Source organism: Aristolochia californica, unplaced genomic scaffold, assembly GCF_029961685.1.
Source record: "Aristolochia californica isolate CCGP_79_NKW_82.1479 unplaced genomic scaffold, dmAriCali1.0.hap1 SCAF_16, whole genome shotgun sequence".
NCBI classification, from domain to species: domain Eukaryota; kingdom Viridiplantae; phylum Streptophyta; class Magnoliopsida; order Piperales; family Aristolochiaceae; genus Aristolochia; species Aristolochia californica.
Window position 1 is genome coordinate 3259248 of NW_027181837.1, and position 22644 is coordinate 3281891.

Genomic DNA, 22644 nt, shown 5'->3' on the forward strand with positions numbered 1-22644 from the left:
TCAATACCCCTACTCTAGGGGAATCATGGCCTCACATGCACACCTCAAAGAAACTAAGTAAAACATTTAACTTACTACAAAGACACCTAAAGTTAACTTTTCACACTCTCCCTCAAGCTGGAGCACATATATTACCGAGGCCTAGTTTGTTACAAAAATTATCATTTCTTTTTTGAAATTGCTTTAGTGAAGAACTCACCAAGTTGACTCACAGATCAAACATGTGGAGTGACAATCAGCATTTTCATCACTGCATCTCTAATAAAATGACAATTAACCTTGATAGGTTTCATTCTCTTATGAAAGAAGATTGGGTTGCTAGCAATGTAAATAGCTGCTTGATTGTCACATGCCATCTCCATAGGCTTCAATGTAGGAAAGCCAAATTCAGCAAGCATAGACTTGACCCACATCATCTCACATGTTGTTTGTGCCATGGTCCTATACTCCACCTTTGCATGATCTAGCCACCACTATTTGTTTCTTACGTTTCTAAGAAACCAGATTATTTCCAAGAGAAGTACAATATCCACTTGTACACCTTCTGTCTGATCGAGAGCCTGCATAGTAAGCATCTTAAAACACATTGAATTTTCTGAGGTCTCTCCATAAATTGACTTATAACACCTACAACAAACGTAATATCTGGTCGTGTCACAGTAGCATATGTAAGGTCCTTCACCTGTGCCTATATTGAGTCCTGTCTTTTAGTGTTGGACTTGATTGATTGTACATGTCACTATGAACCTGAATAGGAGTCTTGGCTGGTTTGGCTCCTAATAGCTCAATTTCAGCAAGTAAATCCATCACATACTTTATGTTGAGAACAGATTCCTTCCTTGCTTCTAGCCACCTCTATGCCAAGAACATATTTCAAGGGTACCAAGTCCTTGCTTTGAAAGTGTTGCAAGATATGAGTTTTGACATCTTCAAATCCATTACAACCATCACTAGAAATTATTCTCATCCACATACGCAATCAAAACCATGGTTCATCACTGTCTTTGCAGAATAAACACCATGTGATCTCAACTTAATCTAACAAAACCAAAAGCCATAATGATCTGGCTAAATTTATTAGACCGTGCTTAAGGACTTTTGTTTAAGGCCATAGATGGCCTTTTTTAATCGACACACCTTACCAGTCTCCCCTTGTGCAACAAAACCTATTGGTTGCTCCATGTAGATCTCATCTTGTAATCCCCATATGAGAATGCATTTTTAACGTCAAATTGGAAGATAGGTCACCCAATATTTACAGCTATTGACTATAGAATGCAGTCTAAACTCCATCTAGCAACCGGGGAAAATGTCTCAAAATTGTATGCCCAAAAGTTTGGATATATCATTCTTGTACCTCTCAAGTGATCCATCAGCATTGTATTTAACAGCATGGGCCCATCTACACCCAACCATGACAGCCCCAGGAGGGTCCACCAAGACCCATGTCTCTTGAGAGAAGAGCATCCATCTCCTCATGCATAGCAGCCTTTTATTGAGGAACTTCCATTGCTTGTGTTGTGACTTGAGGATACTAATAGAGGTAAAAGACAAGGCAAAGGCTCAAAATGTAGGAGATAGATGTTCAAAAGAAACAAATTTAGACACGTGATGTTCAGTACATGATCACACTCCTTTTGTCAAAGCTATGGCCAGATCAAGATCAGATGAGGGAAGAGGCAAATGTGACTGACCTCTGTCTAGATGGAGGATCGGCTGAGGGGGAAGGCAGATCTCTTTGCTGTGGAGGATCAATCTTTGTGAAGCTGTCTTGTGAGATTGGCATTGGTGGGGGTGCTGCTTCACCATTGTATTAGAATTTTCAGATATAAAATAAGGAGTCAATTCCAAAAAGGTAAGATCTGCCGACACAAACTTTTTGAGTAGATGGCTTGAAACACTTGTACCGTTTCTGAATTTTAGAGTGCCCCAGAAAGATGCACTAGATAGATTGGGAAGTAAACTTATCTTCGAGAGGCCCAAGAGCTTGAAGAAAACATGTAGACCTAAATACACAGAGGGAAATGTGAAGAAGTGGCTGAGGGGGATAAAGAACCCTTGATGGGAGTTTTTCCATGCAAAGGGGATGAGAGCATCCTGTTTATAAGAAAACAAATTGTTATTATAGCATGACCCTAGGAATGTCTAGGAACATGCATATGAAATAATAATATTCTAGTGGTATCCAAAAGATGATGATTTTTCCATTCAGCAGCACCATTTTGTGGTGGTGTGTCCACACAAGATCTTTGATGGACTATATGATTGGTGGTACAAAATTGAGTAAACAAGCCAACCATATATTCAAGAGCGCTATTCGTATGCAAAGTTTGAGTAGACACACCAAATTGACTCTTTATTTCTGGATGGAGGTTTTGAAATACATATAAGACTTTTGATCGATCTTTTAACAAAAACATTCAAGTAACTCTACTTAAATCATCAATAAAAGTAATAAAGTACTAATACCCAAACTCATTGAAACCTTACATGATCCCACACATCAGAATGAACTAATTGACCAAACCTGAACTATTAAAACACTTCTTTCGAGGAAAACTACTATGATTTTTGCCCAGCTCACGACTCATAATAAAAGAGGAGAACTAGATTTCAAAAAAGGAAGGGTGTTCCGGCCTCACATGCCAATCCGTTGCTGTAGTTATTGATGTGACTGCCTTGGGACTGTATTTGGTTGATCAGTTATGTAATTCTACCCTCCTCTTTCAGGCCCTTCACCAATCATCCTCCTTGTTCAGAGGTCTTGAAAAACACAAATGCAAGGAAAAAAAATTTACTGAAAAATTTAGGGTTTTTGTGAGTTGACTAACCGAAAGTAAATTAATTGGAAACTTGGGAACATATAAAGCAGGATGAAGTGGTACAAAAGCAGAGGCTTGAATATTTCCTTCTCCAAGAATCTTAGAAGGGGAACCATCAGTTAAAGTGACATGTCCAAATATTTTTTATTTGTCCAGGGATTGAAAAAGAGTAGAATTACCTGATATATGAGTTGAGGCTCCTGAGTCAATAACCCAAGAGGTAGAAGGGGTCAAATAGAATGCTTGGTGTCACCAATGAAGCACTGACTGATGAGGTGCTTGGCTGTCCTTGTTGGGTCTGAGGTGTAGTTGCTGCTATACATTGTTGCATGAGTCTGTTTAGATCATCTTTGCTCATCATCATCATCTCTGGTCCACTGTGGGTTGGTTGCCACCCTTCTCTTTTTCAACATTGTGAGCTCTAGGTGGTTTTCCAAACTTATCCCAACTTCTCCAAGACATGATTATTTTGGCCACAGTGAAAACATGGCTTCCGTCCTTGACCTCTTCTTTGGCCTCCTTGTTCAAGATTCTTGCCATAAAATTTTGGCACATAACAAGTGGTAGAATTGGTGGGAAAGGCAGAAGTCTCACCTTTGAATTTAGTAGAGAGGATGGCTGGTTCAGCTCTAACCACTTGAGAACCGCATCTTCAAATATTATTTTTTCTTTGCTTGCTAAGATTTGAGCCTGGATTACTTTATATTCAAATCCTAGGCCATGAAAAAAATCTAGTAACCTTCAAGTCTTCCCTTTGAACCTCCATGACTGTCTCATATGAAGTCAAATGGTGATTATTAACAATTTCTTGCCAAACTCTCTCAAGTTCACCAACATACTCTGTGACATCTCTGTCACCCCTCTAAATAGTGAAATAGCAGGAAAAACTGGTGGTCTAATTTACTGGCTTGGGGTAGACTAGAGTGGTCTCTTCCGATAAAGCTCAAACTCAAAAAGAATCTTAAGGAATGGTCCTTTTGGCATTGTCAAATTGCTAGAGAAAAAAATTGCTCTCTCCTCGACCGCATCGCCGAGCTGGATTCTTCGGAAGAGCAAAGGTATCTAACTCAATCTGAATTTTTCACTCACCTTTCGCTTCAAACGGAGTTGCAAACTCTTCTAATTGAGGAAAGAATTAGCTGGAAGTAAAGAGCCCGTTTTAAATGGCTAACTGATGGAGATGCGAATACAAAATTTTTCCACTCCCTTGCATCGATGAGGAAGAGATCCAACCGAATTACCTCTTTATGCATCAATAATGAGGTAACGTTAGATAGGATCCAAATTACGAATGAGCTGCTCAATTTTTTCATATATTTATACACTATGATTATATTAATCGACCCAAAGTCTAGCAGCTTCATTTTGGGCATCTCCCTCACTTTGCTTCATCTATTCTCGAAGCTCTTTTCTCCCAGAAGGAAATTGAAAAGGCAGTCTCGGGCATGGCTTGTGACTAGGCACCGGGCTCAGATGGATTCAACGGTGAATTCTACCACTGTGCTTGGCCGATTATCAAGGGAGATATTTATAAGATGGTTGAGGGTTTTTTCAAGACTGGTATCACCTTTCGCAGCACGGGGGCCTCTTTTATCTCCCTGATCCCCAAGAAGAGAAATGTTGAGACCCCTGGTGACTTTTGTCCTATCAGTCTGATCTTGAGCACTTACAAGATTATTGCTAGACTCTTTGCAAACAGGCTCAAAACGGTACTCTCTCTTGTTATAAATCATGGTCAGAGTGCTTTCTTGAAGGTTAGAAACATTTTGGACTCCACTATGGCGGCGCATGAGTTGTTTGACCATTTTTCCCGTTTGAAGGATCCAACGTTTACACTTAAGCTGAATTTAGAAAAGGCTTTCGATCGGGTAAATTGGGTCCTTTTGGATGACATCATGACCCGCATGGGCTTCAGAGATCATTGGAGATATTGGATTAGGAGCTGCCTGTCCTTCGCAACGTATTCTCTAGTCTTGCATGGTACAACTTGCGGATGCTTTAATGGCTTGAGGTGATTGAGACAGGAAGATTCTCTCTCTCCTCTCCTCTTCAACATTGTGGCGGAATTCCTCTCTGCTATGCTATTTTTGGCCAAAGAATGTGGATGGCTTCATCCAACCAGCAGCTCCTCGACCTTCAATATTTCTATCCTCCAATATGCGGATGACACTTTGATCTTCGAAGCAGGAACAATGGCCAACATAAAAAAAGTAAAGGCAATTTTGGGACTTTTCGAAATCTGCTCAGGTCAAAAAGTAAATTGGGGTAAACATTCCTTGATTGGGTTCAATATCAACCCAAACTCCCCCTCAGAAATGGTGGAAGAACTTGGTTGCTCAATGTCATCCACCCCTTGTACTTACCTTGGTCTTCCTCTGTTCACGGCCGTATTTGCAAAGACCTCTGGGCTCCAGTTATTGAGAAGATAGAATTGCTGTTTGCTTCATGGAGGGGTCGGTTATTTAGCAAGGCTGGAAGGTTGACTATTTTAAAATCATGTATTGCTGGCATTCCAAACCATTATTTATCCTTCCTACCTTGCCCAACTTCTGTTTGTCAGCAACTGGATAAGATGAAGAAGCGTTTTCTTTGGAGAGGAAGCAACCTTGATTTCAAGTACCATTTGGTCAGTTGGGAGGAAGTCTGCCTCTCAAAGAGCCTTGGAGGTCTCGGAATCCGGCTTTCCAAAGACATGAACCGTGCCTTGCTCCTTAAATGGATTTGGAGACTCAATTCATCTGCTCTAAACCTCTGGAAAAATATGGTGCTATCAAAGCTTGACATTTCTTTGAATTGGTAGACCGAAGGGGGAAACAAAAGGCAATTATCTTCTATATGGAGATCTCTCTATCTCCTTACTCCAATTTTCTCATCGGCAGTCCGATTCTCTGTGGGTGATGGCCATCGTATCAGATTCTAAGAAGACTGGTGATTGGGTGATATGCCTCTTCATAACACCTTCCCTAGCCTTTTCAGAATTTCAAGATTAAGGAATATTACCATTGTTGAAGTCGCCGATAATGGGGGATGGAACATTCAATCTTGTCGTGGTCTATCAGAGCTTGAAGGTCTTGAAGCGAATCGCCTTTTGGACGCTTTACAACCAACCAGAATTCAAGCTAATAAATCAGATAAATTAATCTGGTGGCCAGATAAAAGTGAGTCCTTCTCAGTCTCGTCCGCTTACCTTGTTATTCGAGGCGGGATTATTCGTGGTCCCAAGCATGCAGTGGAGTTCACATGGCATCTCAGTGCCCCCCCTAAAGTAAAATTTTTCATGTGGAGTGCATGTCGCAACAAGATTCTCTCAGTTGATAATCTCAGAATTCATGGCCAGCTCGGGGTTGACCCCATTAGCCCTTTCTGCCATGCAAATGAAGAAACTGTTAGCCACCTGCTTCTCTTGTGTCCTTTCTCTTGGGAGATTTGGATGTCAATTATTCGCAGAATTGGGCTCCATCTTTGCTTCCTAGAATACTTGGCCGCTGCCTACTGAATGCTTGTAGGGACCCCTGTTCCTGGTCTTGGAAAATTGATCTCTGCCCTCTCCGCATTTATCCCCCGGGGTCTTTGGCTAGAGCGCAATCAAAGGAGATTCAATGCCAAGTTCAGCACTCAAAGATAGAGTCATTGGAACCATCTCAGGCAATATTGCTACTTGGCTTCACTCTCGAAAAGCCTTTGCCCCCCTTCTCGAGATCTTCCATCAGAAATAATTGGAAGTGTCTTGCCCAACTCCACACTTCTTTGAAGCCCCTAGTTATTTGTGAGTGGAACCCGCCGCTTGCTGGTGTCCTTAAGTTGAATTTTGACGGATCTTCTTTCGGTAACCCTAGCTTAGCGGGTTTTGGCGGTGTGATTCGTGATTCTCTTGGAATCCAGATCGTCTCCTTCTCCGGCCCTCTCAGTATTGCGGACTCCATGACAGCCGAGCTTCAAAGCCTTCTTAATGGGTTTCATGTTTTTCACGATCATTGCTCCGGGCCTATCCTGATTGAGGGAGACTCCAAGGTGGTGATTGGTTGGTGTGAGAATGCCTCTGCGCCTCCGTGGGACCATTGGGACGCCTTTTTTGAAATTTTGAATATTGTCAATCTTTTTGACTGTTTTTGGTCTCTCATTCCGTGATCAGCTAATTCTGTGGCTGATGCTTTAGCCAAGTAAGGAACCTCCTTGCAATCTCTTGTTGTTAGGAGTTAGCTCCTCTTTTTTGTTCTCTTAATAAAATCACATTTCATAAAAAAAAAATAGTGAAATAGCAGGTGTAAAGATCATACAATCATGATATATTTTGTTATTGAGACATAAGCTTCTTGAGACCTTGCCATATGTCATGTGCATTCTTATAGTAATGACTTGACTTTGTATATTAGGCTCCATGCTGTTGATGAGCCAAGACATGACAAAAGTTGTCGGATTTCCAAGCAGCTGTCTAACTAGATGGTGGTCTATCAGAAAGAAAATTTTCTTTCTTTCTTGCCCTAACATAGATTTCCACAGCATGAGATCACATAGAAATTCTTTGCATTCTACTTAACCATAGTGATTGGACCATAATGATCTTTTTCATGAGACCTGTCCGACTCCGCTACTGGGAAAACAATCTCACTGCCTCCAGACCTTCTTCTATGATAACCTTAAGAGAAGAAGACCAAAATCAAGTGATGCTCCACTTACTCCTCAAGGCTTTGACTACTCAAACAAGGACAAATGTGGTACTCCAGGAAATTGCTCAGTCTCTTTAAAACTAACACAATAAGTCGCTGTTTTTACACAAAGCAGCCAAGCAAGTACGGAACTCCTCCCAGATCGATGTCAAGGCAGATTTTCTCATAGACCCAGCACCAACAATAACAATTCTGAGCAGCCTACATGATCATAAGATTTTGATGGGGGCTCACCAGCATATGTGCACTCTGGTAAGCGAGCTTTTCTTTTGAGTTTCAACTAAAACTCACGTCAAAACACATGGAGTTTGAGCCCAGGTATCAATGGCCTTGTTTGGAATCTTAACACATCACAAAAATGGAAAGGAAAGAGGAGAAAATGAGTCCTTTAAAGCTCCCTCAGCAGCGACAAGCAAAAAGATCGAAACCTGCTGGTTTAGTGGAAAATGCGTGACCATGAACAGCTCTCTACCACTTTGGAAACACGGCAGCAGCCCCCAGAATTTTATTCACTACTCTAATACCATGAAAGTTTTAAGAATGCTGAAGTTTTAATGAGAAGTTTATGTGGAGGAAGAGCTGTTTATGATAGAAGTAGATTAGGATTTGAGAGAATGAAAGCAGAGAACAAGAGTGTTAGAAAATACATCCAGGGGTATTTTGGTAATTTCACCACTTCAGTGGTTAATTTTCTTTTATGTAATATTGTTCTGTATGTGAAATTATATCAGTTGTACATAGGATGTGTAGTTAGGGAGGTTTATTAAGTGTATAGGGGCATTTTTTTAATTTGTAACTTAAAACATCTATTTAAGAAGTTTGGGAATTCGTGCACAGTTCCCAACGAAGCCTTTCAGGTTCTTCAGAAATTTCTTTTTCTCCTTTCTCCTTTTCCTCTTCCTTTACCCAAATCTGGATTTTTACATGATATCAGAGTAGTAGATCGTTGCTAGGAGCATTCTATTGTAGATTCTAGCCATTTTTGAAGAGGACGACTTGCTGGCAGGAGATAACCTATAGGGTTTTGATGCTAGTTCATTAAGTTTTTTTTCTTTTCTCTGCCCTGACCTTAGGGTTACTGGTCTTTATGAATCATTGAAAGATTCTCTACATTTTTGTTGGAAGATGGGCCCAAACCCACACGACCAAGGAAGGCCCACACATCCAAGTGTGTTAGAAGATGGGCTCAAACCCATATGACCAATGAAGGCCCACACATCCAAGAGATGTGGAAGATGAGCCCAAGGCCCACAAACCAAGGAGAAGGCCCACATGCCCATACAATGATGGCAAGATGGTAAATAAAGAGTCATCTCATTGAGATGACATTGATGTAATTAGTTTATGTTCTAGGAGCATAATTATAATATTATAGTTTCATTAATCTATAAATTGAGCTTCAAGGGAAGGGTTAGGACACAAGTCCATAACCTCTTCTTCCTCCTTTTTTCACCCAATGGGTGTCTTTTTTTTTTTTCTCTATGTGCTGAATCCATGGAGTCCTGAAATCAAGATGTTATCAGAGCATTGATTTGTAGGAATCACATCTATGGTTTTTAGGATTCTAGAAACCTATTTTTTATTTTTTTATCTCTCATATTAATGGTTCATTTTTCTTAGTTATTGAAAATTAGTTTTTTTATTTTATTGGTCATTATTCTCTTTTATTTTTATTTTTATGAAGATGTATTATTATTAAAAAGAAGGAAGAGAAAACTACAAAAGCGGAGGGTACAAATCCTTTACAACGAGAGATTGCAGGAAAGCTCCCTCCTTGGCAAGCACATCTGCTGCCGAATTAATTGGTCGTTTTTCTCTTGCTGCAAAATATTACACTACTGTCTTCTTTCTTCCTCTCATATCCGAGTTGAGACGAGTTGACTTGGCAGAACATCATCATACCAGCAGAAGACTCCCCTTGAGTGCAAGGATGCCACGTCCAGGAGAAGCTATAGATTTCGCGGTCTGGACGAGCACATCGGTGTAAGCTCCAACACAGATCGAACATCAACTCGATGGGAAACCGAGTCCCACATGGATTAGTGAGTACAAAGATCTTGAATTTATTAGTTGGGAAAGAGGCTTTCTAAGGTGACTAGTCATTTTGGGATAGGGCTTTGGACCCAATTTAACATGGTATTAGAGTAGGTACTCATATTTGGGCCTGCACCTAAACTATCTACTTGTAGAGCCACAAAAGAGGCCTACACTTAAAACTATCCACTTGTAGAGCCACAAAAGAGGGCCTACACCTAAACTGCCTACTCCTAAATTATCCACTTGTAGAGCCACAAAAAAGAGGGTCTACACGTGAGGGGGAGTGTTAAGGAATAGTCCCACATGAATTAGTGAGTACAAAGATCTTGAGTTTATTAGTTGGGAAAGAGGCTTCCTAAGGTGACCAGTAATTTTGGGATAGGGCCTTGGACCCAATTTAACAGTTACGATTGAAGGATTGTTGTCCGATCCATTGAGAGGATGACGCGTTGAGTTTCACGATACTCGTAGATGCCATTACTGCAATTACCCTTGATTCTTCGATTGATATTCAGCTTTTTTTTCCTCGATCGTGCTGTCTGCAGAATCAATTTCTTTCCTGGTGTAGGTGGCATCGATTTATATATTATGATTGCCCTAATTGGGTTTTTTGAGATTTGCGTCACTTGTTATCATCCAATTGATGATGTCAGCCCTAATTTCTACCACTTTTGCATGATATTGGTTAAAATAGTTGTGATTTACTAATTATTAGATTGTTGAAGTGCGTATATTTTGTTTTTGTGCCCTAACCCTAATTTTGTGAGTGGGGACCCCCTTGGTGATAAATCTGGAAATTGCCTGAAAGCTTAAATTGGTTATTTTGTGATCAAATATCAGTATTATGGCTGAAACAGGAGAAGTTTATACCCCCAACTTAAGTAAAATTTGGGTTTGATGGAAAGGATATCATCATGATTATGTTGGAAAAATTGTTAGAGCCTAATTATCTTAATTGGGCGAAGTTTGTCAAAATGTATCTTTAGGGTAGAAAGAAGTTGAAGTTTATCCGAGATGATCCTCCAGTGCTTCCAGATGATGATGATCAGGAGGCAGATGATAGTTAGGTTATGACCTGGATTGTCAATAGTATTGATTCTACTCTTAGAAATAATGTGATGAACTGTGAGACAACAAAGGCTATGTGGCTATCTCTAAAATCTTTATATGCACAAGAGAGTAATCTCTCTCGAGATTTTTTTGGGTTAAAAAGAGGAAATCGAATTGTTACAGAATATTATAGTGCGTTCCTTGGCTTATGGCAGGAGATCAATGTATATTATCCATTTACTAATGAAGAAAATGAGTTGAGAAAACAACAAAATCAGCTACTTGTTGTCAAAATTTTGGGTGGTTTGGATGTTGAATTTGATGTTATTAAAGCCCAGGTGTTAGCTTCAGATGAAATCTCTACTCTCTCTACCACTTTTAATCGGATTATGAGGGCTGAAAAGACTATTGTACCTAGAACAGGTAAAAGATGTAAGATAATAGAAGCCATTGCTCTTAATGCTTCTAACGCTACATCAACCCTTACAGTTTTTTCTAGAGGTAGAGATAGAGGCCAAGGTAGAGAGGGCCCAAGCAGAGGTAGAGGACGTGGTGATGGTAAGTTAGAAAGGAAGTGTATTCATTGTCGCAGAAATAATAATTATTATAATAGATGTTGGGTTAAGCGTGGGAAGCCTGCATGGGCTAATTCTACAACTCCTGATAGTGGAAGTGGGAGTTAAGATTCTCCTATGTCGGTTACACCAGGTGCTCTACATGAGATGCAACAATTGATACAACAACAACAACAATAGATTGCTTAGTGCATGGCCCAGATCTCGGTTGCTTCGACCTCACATCTGTAGCTCATACTTCCATCCCAGTTCCTAGTTCTACCAGTGTTGACTCAGGTATGGCAGTTTATCATGTTCACTCGTTACCATCCTGGGTTCTTGACTCAGGAGCCTCCAGACACATGTTAGGTATGTTGTCATTGTTTTATGATTTAAAAGAGATTCTGTGTGTCAAACATGTTAATCTTGTAGATGGTTCTACCTCTCCTGTTCAAGGAGTAGGTAATATTACTTTTGCTTCCTTTTTGTCTCCTCAGTCGGCGCTTTTTGTTCCCTAGTTTCCTCTAAATGTGTTGTCGATTAGTCAGTTAGCCAAGTCAATGAGTTGTTCCCTCACATTTTATCCTACTGATTGTGTTTTTAAGGATTTCGCGACGAGGAAGACGATTGGTTCCGCCTGTGATTGAGATGGGCTATACTACTTGGAGAACCATCGGCAGGATAGTATTCAGGCGTTACATACCACATATTCTCCTTTACAATGGCACTTACGGTTAGGTCATCCGTTTGCAGCAAAACTGACTCAAGTTTTTCTAGACTTTCTGTCTAGTTCTTTTTAGTGCGAGTCGTGTCAACTAGGCAAGCGTCCTTGTCCTGCGACTAGTCAAATTGGTCATAGGTATTTTATTTCCTTTATCGATGATTTTAGTAGGTGTACTTGGATTTACCTTCTTAAGGGAAAATCTGTGGCTTTGAATGTATTAAAACTTTTCTTCAATGAAATAAAAAATTAGTTTGCTGCTTCATTTCATATCTTGCATACTGATAATGGCTTCAAGTTCACGAGTCATAAATTTCAAGTCTTTTGTCAAGAACAAGGAATTATTCATCAGATATTCAACAAAATGGCGTAGCTGAACGGAAGAATCGCCATTTACTGGAGGTAGCTAGGACAATGTTGTATGCATGTGCCTAAGCCTTATTGGGGTGATGTTGTTCTTACAACCTGTTTCTTGGTTAATAGAATGCATTCGTCTGTGTTAGAAGGAAAAATTCCTATGCATATTCTTTTGTTGTCCGTGCCATTATTTGCTATTTCTCCCCGTGTGATTGGATGTGTCTGCTTTGCTCATGTATTTGGGTCTTCTAGGGATAAGTTGTCTCCTTGAGCAGTCAAGTGTGTATTTTTGGGGTATTCTTGCATGCAGAAGGGGTACAAAGGTTTTTTCCCGTCCACTAGAAGAACATTTGTATCTGCTGATATTACTTTCTTTGTGGATATACAGTTCTTTTCATCTGTGTCTGTACCTTTTGATCCTGTTGTTTCACTTGAACAAGCATCAGTTATCCCTATACCAGTTGATGACTGTCACTGTCGAGAAACCATTACAGGTATATAAACACCGGAAAGAAGTATCACTACCGACACTCTTACCGGACCATGACTCTACTTCGTCTCAAGATCCTAGAGGTAATGATCTACTTCTTCCTATTGCACTCAGGAAGGGTGTTAGGAAAGGTAAATGTACGTGATATTTGTTATCTCAGTATGTGTCTTTTTGTTCCTTATTTGACTCCTACAAATTTTTTGTTCTGTCCATTTCTACCTGCACTATCCCTTCTTCAGTGTAGGAGGCCTTCTCGTCTCCTCATTGGAAGCAAGTTATGGATGTTGAATTGGATACTTTGATAGATATGTGCACTTGGCAATTGTGTGATCTACCATATGGGGCCAAAGATGTTGGTTGCCACTGGGTTTATACTATCAAGTATAACACAGACGGTTCTATTTAGCGGTATAAAGCTCGGTTGGTTGCGAAGAGGTATACTCAAACCTTTGGTATTGATGTGTTTGAAACCTTTTTGCATGTTGTTTGTTTGTCGTCTGTTTGTATTTTGCTCTCAGTTGTAGTGAATCAGGGGTGGTCCCTACGTCAACTGGACATTAAAAATGGCTTCTTGTATGGTAATATAGAAGAAGAGGTATATATGGAGCAACATTCATGATATGTTGCTCAGGGGGGAGACACATAAAGTATGCAAACTTAAGAAGGCGATTTATGGGCTGAAGCAGAATCCACGTGCTTGATTTGAAAATTTCAGCCATGTTGTGGTAATTATTGGATTCTCTCTAGGAATCATTGTGAGCACTCCTTGTTTGTGATGAAGAGGTCCTTCGGAATTGTGGTGCTTTTGGGTTAAGTAGATGACATTATATTATCTAGTATAGAGAATACCAAATCTCATTTGTTTGCACATTTTCATACTAAAGACTTGGGATCGTTGAAATACTTTCTGGGCATTGAAGTAGCGAACAATAAAGAAGGCGTTGTGATGACACAACATAAGTATGTCACAAATATACTTCAAGAGTATGGTTTGTTGGGAGTCAAGCCAGCTAATACTCCAATGGAAGTGGGACATGATCTCCATGATGAGCAGAGTGATGAATTAAATGACTTAACACAGTATCAGAAGTTAGTGAGAAAGTTAATTTATGCAACAGTGACTAGACCTGCCATATCTTTTGCAGTAAGTGTAGTGAGCCAGTTTATGGAATGTCCTCAGTAAGTACACTTAGAATTTACACAGTTTTGAGGTATTTGAAAGGAGCACCAGGAAAAGTTCTTTTCTTTAGACCTAACAATCATATGGAAGATAGAGGTTTTCTCTGATGCAGACTATGCAGGGTCCAAACTGGACAAAATATCAACCTTTGGATATTGTGCCTTCCTACGGTCTTGTGCAGAAGTTGAATAAAAGGCGATGGCTCACATAGTGAGCAAGTTGATGTGGGTTAGGTTAATCTCACGAGAGTTGGGTTTCAACCAAGATGAGCTGGTGAGCATGTTTTATGATAATCAGGCTACGATTTTTATTGCAAGTAACCTAGTTTTCCATGAGAGAACTAAACATATAGAAGTGGATTGCCACTTCGTTCGAAATGCGGTGATGAAAAAGGCGGTAGTGACTCCGTTTGTTTGGTCTAGAGATCAGTTGGGAGCGGGGCAAACGAGAATTTATATAATTCTGCAACAAGTTGGGACTCCTGGATATATATGCTCCAGCTTGAGGGGGAGTGTTAGAAAATACAACCAGGGGTAGTTTGGTCATTTACCCTCCAGGGGGTATTTTGGTCTTTTTACCACTTCAATGGTTAATTTTATTTATTTAATCTTGTTCTACATGTTAAATTATATCAGTGGTTAAATTTTCATGTACATAGGATTTGTAGTTTGGGAGATATAAGGAGATTAAGGTTTATTAAGTGTATAGGGGCATTTTTGTAATTTTAAATCAAAACACCTTTTTAAGAAGTCTAGGGAATTCGTGCACAGTTCCCAAGTTACTTCTCACATGGGGCATGTCTATAACTAAGATAGGTGGATTTTTTAGCCCATCAAATTTGCATAAACTGGCAACCTGGCTCATGACATGGTGAGCAAGCATACAATCAGAGGTCACATACAACATAAACACGAGGTGGGTTAGATATCATATTAAATTTGGACAGGTTTCTCCTAAAATGAGTAGCCAAAGTTTGGAGACCTCTTCTCAACTAATAAGATCATTTCAAGCCCATGCCAATGTGGGACTATTTTCCGAAATATCGTAACTCTCACATCCAAACAACTAAGTTTATACGTGGAACACGTCTACAACCATAAACTGAGAGACTTTTCTACCCACCAACAAATTAGAATGTGCTTGTTCTTTTTGAATTCAAAAATTACTATAAAAATGTGCTTTTATTTTCACGGGACTGATCTCTGTGCAGAAACTCTGCCAATCCTTGAAGGAAAATATGTATCCGTCCAGGGAGACAAAGGAACAACTGTCAGAAGAACTCGGAATCACAGTTCCGCAGGTGGGCCACTCTATGATTTGACCCCTTATGAAATTGAAGGGCAATTTGTGACTAATCATTTGTTTGTGTCTTTTGTTAAATTCAGGTTAGTAAATGGTTTGAACATGCTCGTAGAGGCTTGAGGCGGCATTCAACAAATGAGGCAACTGGAACAGAAAGTTCTGGTCCAGGGGAGATTACACCGTATGAAGCCAATAGAAAGAACGACTTAGGAGAAATGGCTAGTGAGACGCCCACTTGCAAGCAAGATGGTGAGAAGGAATCAGCTAAAGGTGATAATGCAATAGATTTGCTTGAAAGCTGCTTGCCTGTGGAGGGTGGGAGAAATGAATCTGGATGTATCAACAGAGGGAGTGTGACAAGACATGCATTGAGAAAAAGAAAGGGTAAATCCAGTGACCAGGAGGCTGCTGTTGCTAATCCATTGAAGGATACAGAAACTGACAGAAATGTTCAGCTACCTCAGGAGAATGGGAAAAATGATAGTGCAGGCTCAACACAGCTGCGTAGACAGACTAGAAGTAGAAAATCAGTGTCTTGACCGACTCATTTGCAACCTATTTACAAATAGCAGCTATATATTGGTAAAGTCATGACAAAAATAATTAAGAATATTCTTATTGTGTACTTTATTATGGTCAATAAATGTTATTGTACCCTCTGCTGCTGGTGTTTGATCTTGATATTCATGTTGTGCTTGCAGCTTGCAGTCCTGTGTGGTAGCAAAATGCCTAGACTGACAGGCTGCGGAAATTTATTAAACCTTGAAGCAAGGCGTGGTGGAGACACTCCACCATTGAGTCCAGGTTCTAAACCTCTGCAAGTGTAAAATACCAGCAGTGCTGGTAAATTTTGCTACAATTTGGCAGATCATGCCGTGCCATAAAAGAAACAGCAGGCTAGTGGGGGGAGGCTTCAATAGATATGTCAGAAAAAAGAGGCCGTCTAGATATATTTTACAAACTACAACCTTCTGTTGCGTTGACAAGAACGAATTATGTTGCCATTTTTGGTGAATAATTTTGAAAGCCTCGGAAAGGATTTTAAAAAAATTATAATCACCCCACTTGCAGATACTGCAATTCGCTGCATTGTTCTAAATTTATTGTCTTTGTTTTATTTTTATTTTTTCATTTTCTGTGAACTGTTTTAGATCTATATAATGCAGTGTGATGACTGTGGAACCAGACTGGTTTTCCAACAGGACTTGTTTAAAAGGGGTGAAGTAACAAAAAATGGCGGTTTCTCTTCTTAATTTTGTTTTTAGTTTTCATTATTGTAGATGGCTATTTAAATTTATGACATCTAGAGGACCCTATTTGACAATTACTCTTTCATAAAATGCTCTGTTATGAATCGATCAAACCAATTGCCAGTCAACTATGTTCTTGAATAATCAATTCTTTCTAAACCAAAACCAAAATTCATTGTATCAATTGCGTCTGATAGATCCAATGATGGTCATAAAGTAGTGACAAAGATAATTATTTGTTACTACCTTTATTGTAGAGAATTTGGTCTGAGTTTCAGGCTAACTTGAATTTTAAGACGTTAGGGATGATAGAATTCCAAAAAAGTGTTTGCTTAGGTGCAAGCTCCATGACAACTTTAAAAGGATTTTGATAGAGTTGCAAAAGGGTTTCTACTTTAGGAGATATGACAAAGTACAATAGGATTTCTACTTGTTGTAGGTTCTATGAGGATTTTAGGCAGAGTCTGAGATTTGGATCTCTTATATTTCTCCAACACTTTTCCATTTGAAAATCTCTCCTCAAAAAAAAAAGTTCTTAGGGATGTTTCAAACACCTCATTTCTTCTCTCCCCTATTTTCTCCCTCCACTTGACCAACTAGATATGTAAGGGTAGAATCACACTTGGCAAGACTTTTTTCCCTTTTTCCCATGAGAGCATGACACCTCACATTATCCATTTTAAACTAGTGCAATTTCTTTTCTTTAGGTGGAGCTTTCTTATAGAGCAAGTGCCATTGATGTGTCTCTCTCTTGAAATGCTATATGCCAACTATGTGCGACCTCATTTGCTTAAGTAATGCTTACCTGTTATTCTCTCCTAATTCAATTTTGATGGTCGCTTTATACAATCGACTTCATCTTGATCATTGATTAAGATTTAATGTCAACAATTGATCCAGATTGTTTGAATGAAACTCTAATTTTGACAATTGATTGATTATTTGATGAAACCTATTTGCTTTGACCATTGAGTGTTTGACTTTGATCATTCGGTCAAAGTTTTCTTTTTTATGATATTATTTCTATGTTCACACTATTGTACACTACAATAAATTGTACTCTTAAAAATGAGCACATTTTTATTTATTAGAAGGCATGCAAGAATAAGCCTAACCAGTATTTTAATTATTTTTTTCATAATATATGATAGAACAATTAGAAGGGTTCCCTCCTGTAAATGGTAGGGAATAAATTCTAAGGGTAATATTGGTGCACCTCGTTTCCATATGATGGAAAAGTGAAGGGAATTTTCTTTCCTTTTTCCATTATTTAGAAGGTATACTGACTTTCTTCTTGATTTTGATGATAATAAAACTTAATAGAGCTTACATTTGTAAATTTAGTATTTCATATACGTTTTCTTCAAAAGACATTCATTTTAAGATTTAAAGCATCAAAACGAATTAAGCTTCCCAAATACCTTAAACATAATGAAAAATCAAGAAATCTTGAAGAAGCACCGTCAGACATTGAAGACTAGAGTTTTAGGACCTACTAAGAAATGTCAAAACTCAATATTTGTAAAAAAAAGTTGTTTAACTCTTTCCAACTTGAGGTACAATACAAACTTGGAGCTTTAAGACATAACATGCATCTAAACATGTTTTAAATCTACCATATACACATTTCCAAACATGTTAGAAGCACTTAGGATCATTCATTCTCATGCTTTAGAAGTACATTAGATGAACTGGTATTGGAATGATCAATCAACATCTGCATGTCTGCATAATTTTTATTTCCACACCTTAAGTAAATTTTTAACTTGTAATCTTCAATTCACTCTTCTTGAGAAGCCACTTGGGCCAACATAAAGACGGCCTAGTTAGCGGTAGCATTGCTTCTCCGACACATGATAGAAAAAAAGAGAAGTCTTATCTCTTCTTTGGCTCCTGTTACTAGTGAAAGACAACTCTCTTTTGTAGAAGAATACAAGAGGGGTAGGGTAACATCCCATTATTCTTCCTATTTTAGGTAAATGGATAAATAAACCTAGTATAAAAATAATGAAGAAATATAAAATAACAAAAAAATACTATAAAACATATAAAAATATTGCTTAAAACATATAATTAAGTCTCTTTAACTAAATATTCTCTATATAAAGAGGTTTTTTCTTACCCTAAATGGGGGGTTTAATTTGTTCGGATCATCGATTAATCATAAACAAAATAACCTATACCGGTATCTATTCAATTTAATAAACGATATCCGGGTACACATAATTGTATCAACCTCAAAGACTACACTTGTTACTCATATATTTTGGAAGAGAATGTGAGCACCATATTGAGGTTGCAAGGTGACAAGCTGCGTGGGGGCATGGACATAAGTGGGTGCAACACTCAAGATAAATCGCTGCAAGACCATGGCCACAACAACTTTGGCCTCCACCATGGCTAGATTTTGACCCACACAGATCCTTGAACCAAGACCGAAAGGAAAGAATGCAGCCAAGTGCTTTCTTGGTTCTTCAAATCTTTGGGGATTAAATTCTTCAGAGTCTTCTCCCCACAGCCGAGTGTCACGATGAAGGGAGATGGTTGGAATGTAGAATTGAGTGCCTGATGGAATGTTGAAGTTGCCCAGCTTCACGTCCCTGTATGCCTGCCTCTTCAGCATCACTGCTGGACTGTACAGCCGAAGTGTTTCATCAAGCACCATGGTTACCTACATTTGCAGCCACCACTCTTAAGTTAGATCAAGAGGGTCCCCTTTTTGCTTCTAAGAATTATAAATTTTACAGAATTTTTATCCATTTTTAACTAATAACGAGAAGAAGAAAATGATTGTATTAAAATGTTAAAGATGAATATTACCATCTCAGGTAGTTTCCCTGGATGGTGGTGGTAGTCGTCGTTTGTAACAGGTACTTTTATGAAAATAAAAGTTTAAGTAAATGATCTGGTCTAACAGAGAGGTTATTCGACGTTTCCATCGACGATCATCTCGGAAATTTCATTATGTTTTAGAAGTTCATAAGAAGCTTGCATGCTACTCACAGTTTTCAACTGAGTCAATCCCTCTGAAGTAGGAACTCCGTTCCGCCCACACACTCGAATGACTTCTTCACGAGCTTTAGTCTGCCATTCCTGATGATTTGTTAGTAGAAGGAGAGCCCAAGTGAGCAGATTGGCACTGGTTTCTTTCCCTGCAAAGTAGAATGTCTTACACTCATCTATTATATCTTCTACTCCAATTCTGTCTTCTTTCTCCTGATTCTTGTTTGTGGAGATCAGCTGCCCAAGCAAGTTTTTGGAATTTTCGCTTGCTTCTCCATTGGCAAGTATTAGCTTTCGGATGGCTTCTCGAATTTCTTTCTCTATTCTCCACCTCTTCCTGTTCTTGCTCGTCAGCAGAAACCTAAATTTTTTACCAAACTTCATTGTTTCAGACCAGGAACTATGAAATTCGTGTATATATTGATTCGAGAAGTGCTGCTGAATTGACCAATAAGAGACGAAGGATCCGGAAAATATGGAAGTTGAGAATATCAATTACTGACCTGAAGCCAGGGATATATATGCTTCGTAGTGCCTCCAATGCCAGTTCTATCTGCTGGTCTTGCAGCTGGAAGATACGCTTTCCCTCTTCGTAGGAGCTTCCGAATGCCGAGCGAGAGATGATATCTGCTGTGAGATAATGGAGCTCTTTGTGCACCTCGATTTCAAATGGCTCACTCCTTTCTTTGCTTCTCCCCTCCCACCTCTCTAACATCTTTGCAGTGCTTGCAACAATTTCCGGTATCAAGTCCTGGAGAAGACGATTAAGAAAACATTCCACTGGTAAAGCTTCGTTCTATGCTCCTGGTTTAAAACATGCTGGCGTCCACAACTCATTGGGTCTCCACCCCTAGTGGAGACCGTTTGACTCGTCATTGTAAAGTTGAATCAAAGTGCCACGAGTGGCCAACTCACCTTGACTCGCTCCATTCTGAAAGCCGAATTGGCAATCCTCCTGTGACGGGTCCATTTCTCCCCGGTCAAGGCCACGAGTCCTTGGCCGAAAAGCAGCTTAGAGAGCGGATTGTAATTCACCCTCCCAAACGCGCCGCTCGGGTTCAGCAACACCTCCTTTATCAGCTCCGGTTCACCCAGTGCGATCCTCGGCGTCGACCAGAACCAGTAAATGAAAGTCCTCCCGTAGTCGATCGACCATTCATGGTAGAGCGGATCTGCTCTCGGTAATATTTTGTGGTGAAATGGCAAGGTCGTCGCCTGAGCCTTAACATTCATCTGCCGGATTTCTCTGGAGTTCCCGACGATCAGCATGCGAGGGGGTCCTTTCAGGCCTTCCCGACTAAAGTGGATGTGAAGCCTCCATGGCACCCAGATGAGATAGTACAGGGATTTGACGAGGAAGACGAGGAAACAGAGGAAGATAACTGAGAGAAGCGAAGGAAGCATTGAGTAGTCAGGAAGAGGGAGAACCAGAGAGTGGCTGTGGTTCCCTATGAGACGATAAAATATAAGGGAAACCCGGGAGAAGCTTTGATTCTCCAAGAAAAAGTTACTGTACATTAATAGGTCCCATGTAAGATTTGAAAGAGAAAATCACTCTCTTGATTTTCATTTACTGTTCCTTACTTGCCATCATCTCTTATTGTTTTAGCAGAAATCATGAATCTTCTTGTTGTTAATGTTCTTTAATGGAGCCGGTGATGTTTGCTTTTGTATGTTAGTAATAATTATCCCCATAAGTCACTAGGATAAGTCAAATTTTAGGATGATTTAAAAAAAGAGTTGTTGGGTACTGCATAAGTGTGGCTCAGTAATTCAAAATTTGATTAGGATTATCATCGAGAGTGATGTTGTAGACGTAAGAACAAAAAGAAGAAAACAATCGAATCAAAAGTTTGATCGATGGTCATGATCGAGCCAAAGGTGAGAGACCATTACAAAGAGTCATATTAGATAACTACTTCGAACATTTGGACCATAGCAGAAAGTCTAGATCAGGACAACTAAAACTAGGCCCTACTATTATGAAATAGACGACATGTTAGTTTATTAAAAAATGATGTGTTAGAAGGAAAGAAGATTTGTTGGAGCCGTTAGGACTCCAAATCCCCCCAAAAATTGAAAATTTCTCAAAATTTTGATATAGAGCTTGTAACAATTGTTTTTCTTTGAAGCTATTGAAAGTTGTATGGGACCAAATTCCTCTTGTCAAATGTCATACAATGCTTAGTAACAAGTCAATTTGGCAACCAAAGTAGGAAGTTGATCAATTCAACTAATGTTGTTTGAATTAACAATCGTAGAAGGCCTACTCAAAGTTTTACAATTTTTTTTTTTCATAACAACAAGAGAGACTTTACTGAAACCCTATTGTGCTTTTTACAAGTTGCTAATTGTAATTGATATCAAAATTTCTACATCAAATATCACAAAGCGAGGATCAATTAGTGTAAGCCACTAGTCGATCAAGGGGATCACGTTAGTTGTTGGTTTAGTCGTAGGACCAACACAGATTGTTGTAGAACTTGGCGTAGAGGAATGAATTTAGATAATTGGACCCTACAAATATGTTTTTTTATATAGTTTATTTCACTATAGTTATAGTCACATCTCTTCATCAATCAACCAACTTTTGTACTCAATAGATGTGAAAAAAATGTTTGATCTTAAAGGAAATTATTTGTTTAGACATTCATAAAGAATATTCATGAAAAAACTTTCTTTTCAAGAAAAATTAGACAATAATTAAGGTTTTTTTTTATACAGAATTGGATTAGAATTTTAATCAACATTCTCATCAAGAAGCCACAAAAATGCAACATTAGTAGGTAACTTTTTACCCTTTAGTTACAATATTATCTCATGGTTGAATACATCAAGTATTTTGTTGGATGTTTTGTTCTTCAAATTAGTTCAAGTTTAGTTGTTTGTTTGGCGGATAAATTCTTTTCATTAATTTTGTATGACTATTGTCTTTTGATTTGATAGCTACTTTGAATTCTAAAAAGATTTAGGAGTGGCCCATCTAACACCCAATGATAAGTTATTGATTCTAATTTTAGCCAACTAAGGAACGACAGTAGAGAATATTTCCATTATAGAATAGATTCCAAGGGAACTTTATTGGTATTATTATTTGTAACATTCAAAGATAACTTCAGAGTGTATTAGAATCAAATATTCCTACTCTTAAACTAATCGAAAGTAGAGGTATATATAGCACTAAGAAAATAGGTTGTGGTGAATTTCAAGT

At 38.9% G+C, this 22644-nt stretch overlaps 2 protein-coding genes across 7 annotated transcripts in view; one reads left to right on the top strand and one right to left on the bottom strand.

Moving 5' to 3' along the window:
• LOC137952952 (homeobox protein HOX1A) overlaps positions 1-16260 on the top strand; it is a 54221-nt gene extending 37961 nt beyond the window's left edge. For 4 of the 6 annotated variants that reach the window (XM_068800084.1, XM_068800085.1, XM_068800083.1 and 1 more), the window contains exons 10-12: positions 15089-15178; positions 15264-15762; positions 15882-16260. In XM_068800084.1, coding sequence (XP_068656185.1) covers positions 15089-15178; positions 15264-15719 — 546 coding nt within the window. In that variant the 3' untranslated portion in view covers positions 15720-15762; positions 15882-16260. Of the gene's footprint in view, positions 1-15088; positions 15179-15263; positions 15763-15881 lie in introns of those variants that run through there. The other 2 variants (XM_068800087.1, XM_068800089.1) reach the window with 2 other exon arrangements.
• Positions 16261-18687: 2427 nt separating this feature from the next.
• On the bottom strand, positions 18688-20951 carry LOC137953554 (cytochrome P450 734A1-like). The gene is made up of 4 exons (XM_068800984.1): positions 20349-20951; positions 19937-20184; positions 19434-19794; positions 18688-19101 (listed from the first exon to the last, which is right to left on the bottom strand). Exons 1-4 carry the CDS (start codon positions 20949-20951, stop codon positions 18688-18690), a joined length of 1626 nt encoding a protein of 541 aa, XP_068657085.1.
• Between the last annotated feature and the right edge of the window lie 1693 nt (positions 20952-22644).